This window comes from Pinus tabuliformis, chromosome 6 (genome assembly GCF_031772625.1).
Source record: "Pinus tabuliformis cultivar Carrire ecotype Pingquan chromosome 6, CPIR1, whole genome shotgun sequence".
Taxonomy (NCBI): Eukaryota; Viridiplantae; Streptophyta; class Pinopsida; order Pinales; family Pinaceae; genus Pinus; species Pinus tabuliformis.
This window is the reverse complement of record NC_142292.1, coordinates 50,019,837-50,028,668: the sequence shown is the minus strand read 5'-3', so window position 1 is coordinate 50,028,668 and position 8,832 is coordinate 50,019,837. Positions and strand designations below refer to the sequence as shown.

The 8,832-nt window shown below is 44.2% G+C and overlaps 1 protein-coding gene across 1 annotated transcript; it reads left to right on the top strand.

The window, feature by feature from the left end:
- Positions 1-5,153: 5,153 nt before the first annotated feature.
- Positions 5,154-6,209, top strand: LOC149257153 (uncharacterized). The gene has a single exon (XM_089458063.1). It carries the CDS (start codon positions 5,154-5,156, stop codon positions 6,207-6,209), a length of 1,056 nt encoding a protein of 351 aa, XP_089314189.1.
- The last annotated feature ends 2,623 nt before the right edge of the window (positions 6,210-8,832 follow it).

Sequence of the window (8,832 nt, the reverse complement as noted above, 5' to 3'; positions counted from 1 at the left end):
AAGCAAAAGACATCTAACAAAAATCCACACACAGCACAGACCGGGCCTAAATCGCCATGTGTCATATGTAAAGGAGACCACTTCCATAGAGATTGTCCCTGTATTCCCCGGATACTAAGGGACTAGTCCCCTCGTTTGCACAATTCGGGAGCATCAACCTCTGATAGCCATGTTGAACGCTTACCGTCGACCAGCGAAGGTGAAGGTTCAAGACAAAGAGGAGGAGCAAGACCCCCCTGCAGACTGTGTGAAGGCGATCATGCCATCCACCATTGTCCCTTCTTAGACGAAGCGAAGAGAGTTTTGGAAGATCGCCCGGTTTCACCGTTGAGACTTCCTCCTGGATACAAAAAACTCGTGCCAAGTCCTTCGTTGGTTGAAAATACAGCTGGCCCGCTCAAGTGGTCGGCTGAAGCGTCAGTCATTGAAAATAAACCTACTGAATCCAGACCAGACGAAAGTCTAAAGGTCGAAACGGCAGTTGACCCGGTTCCGCCTTCATAGGTTTCATCTTCAAATGACACCGTCACTGAAGATTCATCTTCAAATGACACCCTCACTGAAGAGAATAAGGATGACACCATCCAGATTCTTTTCATCAACACAGACTCTGATGAGCATCAGGGCAATGCGCCCATTCCTTTATCGCAGGAAGGAACATCGTCAGGGTCACATCCGGCCGTATATTCGGTCCCACCACCAAGCAACCTAGTTGTGTCCTTTGATTGGAACCAACTAGGCAAACCCCGGTTGCCAGCCAGTATACCATTCAGAATCATAGTCCAAATTTATAGAATGGTAATGGCTGGCACTATCATTGATGAAGGGGCATCTGTGAGTATCATTTCCTCTATTGCTTGGAAAGCACTGGGTTCCCCAGCGCTTTTGCCTGAGATAAGAAATCTCTCAGGTTTTGATAAAGGAACCAGTCGACCATTAGGGATCCTCCCCAATGTTCCTGTTACATTGAAAGGGAAGACCGTTCAATTGAACGTGATGGTCGTTCAAGGACCCTTGGATTATAACCTACTCCTTGGACGAGACTATATATATTGCATGGGAGCTATAGTCTCCTCACTCTTTAGAGTAATGTGTTTTCCACACGAAGGAAGAATGGTCAAACTCGTAGACCAACTTTCATTTCCGGGATCACGCATCGCAAATAGTCACATACCAACCCTGAATGGTCTATTCAATCAAGAAATGTCTCCACCCCCAGTCCTCCTTCCCGATGAGTGCGAGTGATTCGGAAAGATGGGACTGGAACCCAGGGGGCATGCATCCTGGTCTGCTTTGGGCAGAAAGAACCCTGGGTATAAGGTAGAATTTCCGCGAGAGAATATGACCAGTCCGTACCCCGTCCGTGGATGGAAGAGGGGTTGTTCTGGAATAAGATTCTGTTGTCAAGGTCACTTGTTTGACAAAGGTCATTCACCATTGTCTATTTCGGTAGACAGTGCCGAAGAAATGTTTTAGTTTGATGGTGTTAACGAAACAATCTTTGGGTAACCAGAAAGAGGCAAGCCTCACCCTTTAAAACAAATGTTTTATCGGATAAGTAGGGGCAGCCTTGAAATTGTACTTTATACCCGGGGGCATGCAAACCTTTTGGAGTGCAAGCCAAGAGCGGTTATTTATCTGTTTTTGGGATTAGCCGTTTCCGAACTTGCATAAAGAAAGGATGAGAGGGAGCATAGCTTTGGTAAGGCGCCAGCTCTATAAAAAATGGGATCTTACAGGAGACATTCCTTATCTTATGACTGGTATATCGAGCAGTTTTACCACGGAATTTATGCTCGTTAAAAAATAGAAAAGCGAGATCCGAGCAGTTTTAGCACATAGTTCATGCTCGTTAAAAAATAAACATAAGATTGAGCAGTGTTTTTGGTGCATTCAAGCTCGTTAAATAAAAAATGAACCTATCCCGGTAAATAACCATTGTGATCGTAAATTTATTAGCCATAAAAGCCTTGGTCGTGTTTTGCACCTGCCACCTCCATTCCATTTGGCCGATCGTTCACCTCCATATGATTGTTTACCTATTTTGAGGAACAGCTGCGAAGAGTGATTTCACCTAGCCATCCTTGTGACACTGCCGTGATTGGAAAATTCCAACCTGTACCTGGAATCTGCTGTTATCCCTGTTTATCACTCGTTCCTCAAAAGACGAGTCTTCTTTGAGCTCTTTTCTCTTGACTCGTAAAATATGAAAAGTTTGCCGAGTTTTGGCCTTCCAGCTCGTTAAAAGGACCGGAAGAGCTATCCCTCCCATAGATTTTAATCTTTTTGGACCTGAGGGATTATTGCACAAAAAGGTCGAGCGCTTGTTTTATTCGGCTCGTTAAAGTTATCGAAAATTCATCCCTTCTGTATTGTTTTATACTTTTTTCGGACTTAAGGGATTAGATGACGAAAAAGGAATTTTGGAGTTAACTTTCTGTACCTTTTCAGACTCTCTAAAAATGAAAAGGACCGAGTTTTCCTTGTCGTTAGACTCGTTAAAATGATTAAATAGCGACAAACTTGTCTTTAGACGAGAACGAGTTTCCTTATCGCTAGGCTCGTTAAAACATAGCGATGGGCTTGCCCGAAGGGCAGGTTATAGAACAAGCATATGTTATCCTCCTCAAGCTTGACAAAAATACAGAGGTACTGGTCAGAAATGACTGGGGAAAAATTGGGAGAACCTCAAAGCTTTAATGGTAGCAAGTCGCTCTTGAACATGACACTTTTCCTCCGTATCACATCGGGTTGGGTTGTTTCATTCACCGGTCTCACCACCATGGTCTTCGCCAAACCATCCACATTTGGGGTAATGCTACCGATCCATCGCATCAGTGTCGTTATATGTTCAAGAGATGTTGTTCAGGAAGAGTCAACCGTGTCCCATCCACTGCCATACATTATCCTTCATCCACCCATGATCGCCACCCTGAATCTTATGTCACAGATTGTTTTTCACCTCCACTAAAATCATTAGCTCCGTTCCGCGTCACTGATGTGGGATTCATTAAGGCCCTCCTTTGACAGATCGCTTCTTGTCGACTTCAGCTCATTATCCAAGAAGTTGATCTAGGAACAACCCCCTCAGTACTTTGAAGCTTGCATGCCTCAATGGCAAGTTTCTCACTTCCGGCGACAGGTATACATCAATGACCTTCGACCGAAAGATTTTGCATGGTGTTCGACGCCAAGTCCTTTATTCACACCACGTGAATTGTACTGTCGTACCTTGAGGATCATTATCATTATCGGTGATTCCTCTCGCGCTTGTTAACGGTTTACATCATTGACCGGTAATCAAGCGATGTCTTTCCATGTTCGACTTCAGCGCAATTCTCACATGGATCGACTTGTACCTAGAGTGAAGATCGAACGAGTTTGAAGACCCCGGATCTATTTTATCCATCCGGGCTGCGATATATATTCAGGAAATATAAAGACATTTGACATGTACATCATTGCAGCAGATGATCATCCTACTCAAAGGATGATAATTTCAGCAGAGAATTATCAGTCTATCATCAGACGATCGTCTGTTCTATGTACCAAAATGAACTTATAAAGCTGAGCATGGGAATGCCCGCCTCAGCTAGATCATGAAAGCAGAATGAAAAATAATGTATTGTATTGTATTTTATTACAGGTCACCTCTCAGCGATTAAATGAACTTCGGATCCTCCTTATAAAGCATTTCACCCGATAAACGGCCTCATACTTTAGGGGGCAACTGTTATAGACATTTTTGTGCCTTACAGCATGAAGCATGAAATGTCCATAATCTAAGGGATCCAAAGTCCCTAAACATGTTGTTCCTACCCCTAGAGGAACAAGGTCAGCAAACCACAGCACTAAATATCAGTTCTCCACCTGAAAACACTCAAAAACAAGCTAATTCTGGATCATGTCAACTGCTCCACTGAGCATCTACGCTGAATGTCAACTGCTCCACTATGTACCTGCGCTGAATGTCAACTGCAAAGAAGGCTACCTGCGCTGGGTGAGTTTGGCCAAGTGGCACAGTCATTCCTCAAGGTGTCAATGCCCAGGAAGCTTCCAAAATGACACTTGGATCAGGGAATTCGACTTGTGATGAGTAAGAGGATCTAGATCTCCAAGTGGAAGCAAGAACCTCCAAGTGGACTCAAGAACTGAAGAATAACTGAAGTGGGAGAGGACACTAGTCAGCTTCTTGCCAGCCTCAAGCTGACTCATCCTTTCTCCAAAACTCCTATATATAGATCTCTCTCATGAGGTCTAAGGGGGCTGGAATTTTGTGAATGTAAAGAAGTGTTGTTGGTTTGAGTATAGAACTATTGGGTGATTTGCTTGAAGGAGGTGAAGAGGAGATTTCTTTCTGCTGGGAGGTGATGCTGGATTGGGCCTCTTATGGTTGTATCACTTCCTGAACTTTACTTCTTCCATTAATAAATCATTTGAGGTTCTTCTATATACATGTGTTTCAATGATGTGTTGCTATACTTGTATATTTGATTTATTCTAATCCTTGAATCAATTATGAATGTATGCTTCATGTAGTTTCCCTCTCTTGCTATTTTACAGGATCTTGGTGTAGCTGGGCCAGTGAAAGAGCAAGGATCTGGGAGCAAGCAGCAAGGAGAGAAGATTGGATCAATCATTAGCGGAAGACATCGGTTAGTGGATCTCTTCCTCCCCTCTCTTACATCTCATAAAGAAGTAATCTTGAATATCTTTGCTTTCATTGTTGCTGAGGTACTATCACCCTTAGAGTGGGATATGGTCATTACGTATTGGATACTTTTCCCAACAACAGATACCACAGAGGAGGATGAGCAAAATGCCCCTAGCAACATGGAACAAGATCCGGAGAACATTATCCGAGAAGGTATTGATATCCTAAAACTTGAAACAGCCTGCAAACAAAAAGAATACAATACCATTCCTCCCTGGCAAATAGATCGGCTAGAAGGAGTCCTAGCCAAGGTTCAGCACAACAAAAATCTAGGCATACAGGGAGGAATTCTGTGGGATGGAAAAAAGAACCTCAAAGAAACCAAGAAGAGGGGACGCAAAACGGATCTACAGCGAACCATCGCAGTGGGAGAATTACTTATGGAATCAGGGAGATTCCCTAAGTTGACCAAGTACTACAAACCCACATCCCAGTTACCATGAAGCTCATCTCCTGGAATGTGAGAGGACTCAACAGCCCCTCAAAACTCAGGATGATCAAGAACTTGATACAGCAAGAAAAACCTTCCTTGGTTTTTCTTCAAGAAACCAAAAGCAGCACAACTGCTATGGAGAAGGCTCGAAACAAGATTTGGGCAGGCAGCAGCTCAATGTCAGTAGATGCCTCAGGGGCTTCGGGTGGACTAGCCATACTATGGAATCCACAGATCCTTACTCTTTATGACTTCCATGCCACCCATTTCCTCATTCAAGCATCCTTTCATCTAATAGGAACAAATATCCACGGGCACCTTTCAAATGTCTATTTTCCGCAAAACATACAGCAGAAATTGGATCTGTTGGAAACGATCTCCATTCTTAATGAGCACAGACAGTTCCCGCTCTGGATCAGTGGAGGAGACTACAACATTATACAATCGCTGGAGGAGAAGACAGGTGGTAGAACAAGGTTAGAAAATGACAGCAAAGGACTCAGAGATTTTATTCAGGACAACCACCTTATGGACATTCCAACCACCAATGGGATCTTCACTTGGACTAACAAGCGCAGTGGCACCAATCATATTGCTTCCAGGCTAGACAGGTTCCTCCTCTCAGATAATGCAATCCATCTAGGCGGAGACTTCAATGCATCCATCTTGCCCCACGGAGGATCGGACCACTGGCCCATAATGCTCCAATGGTCTCGGCCTGGTACACGATGCAATAGGCCTTTCCGATTTGAAGCCTTCTGGTTTACAAACCCAAAATTCAAGCAAATAGTAGAAGAAGCATGGAAGTCCTACAGGCCACCAGAAGGAGCCAAAATGTATCAATTCCAACAAAAGCTAAAAAATTTAAAACAAGTCCTCAAAAATTGGAATAGAACACAATTTGGCAACATACAGGAAAATCGACAAAAGTTGGAAAAGCAAATGGAAGCACTACAGCAAGATATCATTAAAGAAGGCCGAACAGAGGAACAATCCCAACAAGAGCAAATCCTCTGGCATCAAATAGAAGAACGGAGGAAACAAGAAGAAATACTCTGGTGACAAAAATCGCGAATCAGCTGGCTAAAAGAAGGAGAAAAGAACACTAAATTTTTTCACAGGACAGCCATCCAAAGGCGTATGCACAACAACATCACCTTCATCAACAACCAACAAGGAGAGAGAGTCGAAGCCCACGAAGACATGGAAAAGGAATTTACAAACTACTTTCAAGACATCCTTAAAGAGCCGGCAGGTAACAGGGACGCGGAAATTAGGGCCATCACTCAGCATATTCCTCGAATAATAACAGAAGAGCACAACAACAAATTGCTACAGCCCACATCTCTAAAAGAAATTGAAGAGGCCATGAACCAGCTCAAGGACGGCAAAGCCCCTGGGCCAGACGGCTTTACAGCCAATTTCTACCATGAATTTTGGGAGCTAATCAAGGAAGAGGTCTGGGAACTAGTGGAAGAATCAAGAAGCATGCATTGGATTCTCCCGGCCCTCAACACCACCTTTATAGCATTAGTCCCCAAGTGTGCTGAACCAAGTAAACCTGAAAACTACAGACCCATCGCTCTATGCAACGTAATATACAAACTCATCACCAAGGTCATCGCAAATCGGCTCAAACCACTCTTGCCTTTACTCATTTCGCCGGAACAAACAGGTTATGTTGAAGGGAGGCAGATCATGGATGGCATCATCTTATCAAATGAGGTGATTCACTCTCTCAAGATTCTAAAAAAGCCAGGTATGCTTCTAAAACTAGATTTATCTAAAGCATTTGACAAGCTCAGTTGGAACTACATACAAAAAATGCTTTTAGCTTTTGGCTTCAGTCACACTTGGACAAGATGGATTATCAATTTGATCTCCTCTCCGAGCTTCTCAGTTCTGTTAAATGGTTCTCCTTCTTCTCCCTTTCGGCCATCTAGGGGCATAAGACAAGGGGACCCTCTGTCACCTTTCCTCTTTGTCCTTATGGCCGAGGGGCTGGGTAGATTGCTAAAGGCAGTTGTCTCCTCCCAAATGCTCAAAGGCATCTCTGTTCATGGCCTTCCCCCTCAATCCCACCAGCAGTTTGTTGACGACACCATGCTCTTTGGGCACCCTTCCTCGCAAGAAGCCTCTATCTTTAATTCCCTGCTTTCCATTTTCTCCAAAGCTTCAGGTACCTCCATCAATGCCTCGAAATCCCAGCTCTACTTCTTTAACACTCCCCCCTCCACTAAAAGGAACATAGCCAGAATAATGGGATTCACTATCTCCAAGCTTCCGTCGACCTACTTAGGGGCTCCCCTGGCAGCTACAGCTATTAAGCATTCCTCCTGGCAGACTCTTCTAGATAAGCTTGAATCCAAACTCTCTCTTTGGACTTTCCGGGCTCTCAACATTGCCAGCAGGCTTGTTCTGATCAAATCGGTCCTTCAGGCCATGCCTTTATACCTCTTTTCACTCTTGGCCACCCCTAAATGGGTTCTAAAAACCATTCGCAATCTTCAGCGTAACTTCCTTTGGGGGTCATCTGGCTTGAATAGGAAATGGGCGCTTGTAAATTGGCAGGACGTTTGTAAACCCAAGTCGGAAGGTGGACTAGGTCTGTGAGATCCTATGCAAAGCAACAATACTATGGGAGCTCGAATGTGGTGGAACTGGATCACCAAGCCTAACTCACCATGGGCCAAACTATGGCAGGCCAAATATGCACCAGGCAGTCAATGGAATGATTTAATCAGAATCAACTCTACTACTCAAGGATCACCTATATGGAACGCAGCCAAACCCCACAGTAAGTTCATTCAAGAACATAGTTTCTGGGAAATACACTCCGGCAACACGGCAAGATTCTGGGAGGACTCTTGGCAGCAGCTCCCCAGGCTGGCTACAGTATTTCAAAAGCCTCTTTGGCAAGCGCAGATGCAGCAAACACACCTCACTCATGTCCACCAATTCTGGCAACAATCCACAAGTCACGATTTCAGAATCTGGAAGCAGGCCAGTCTCTGGCAGAGAGATTGGCTAGGAGAAACATATGTGGACATAGATCAAGAATTATCATACAGAAGAATCTGATACTCCACTCAACAGGATCGACTTAGATGGGGCCATAAGCCTAAAGGAACTTTCACCACCAAAGAGGCACACCAGCTCAGATACACCGACAACCAAATCGATAAGGACCACATCTGGGAAAAGGTCTGGCAGCCAGGACTATGGCCCAAAATCTCTACCTTCCTATGGCTTCTCAGCAAAAGAAGAATACTCACTTGGGACAACCTGATAAAACGAGGATTCGTAGGGCCATCAAGGTGCCCAAATTGCAACCTTCACTCTGAGACAATCGGTCATCTCATGGAAACATGTCAGCTAGCAGCACAAATATGGAGGAAAGTGGAAACCTGCAATATGAGATCAGCAGCCAGGACAGAAGATATAACCGAGAATTTAAGGAATTGGCCCAAAAACCCCTTCAAGAGTCAGCTTCTTAACTCTTTGTGGAGCCTCTTACCAGGATTCATATATTGGACTCTTTGGAAGGAAAGAAATCATAGAATTTTTAACAATTCCTCCCGGTCCATCGATGCCTTATGGCTGATCTTAAACAAACACCTGCAAGAAACTCTTGCCATCAAAACCTGGTCAGATGCAGATATGCCAGACTCTCCAATGGAACGCA

Excerpts from the sequence above, each read along its gene's own strand:
- LOC149257153 (XM_089458063.1), top strand. The coding sequence starts at position 5,154 with ATGAAGCTCATCTCCTGGAATGTGAGAGGACTCAACAGCCCCTCAAAA.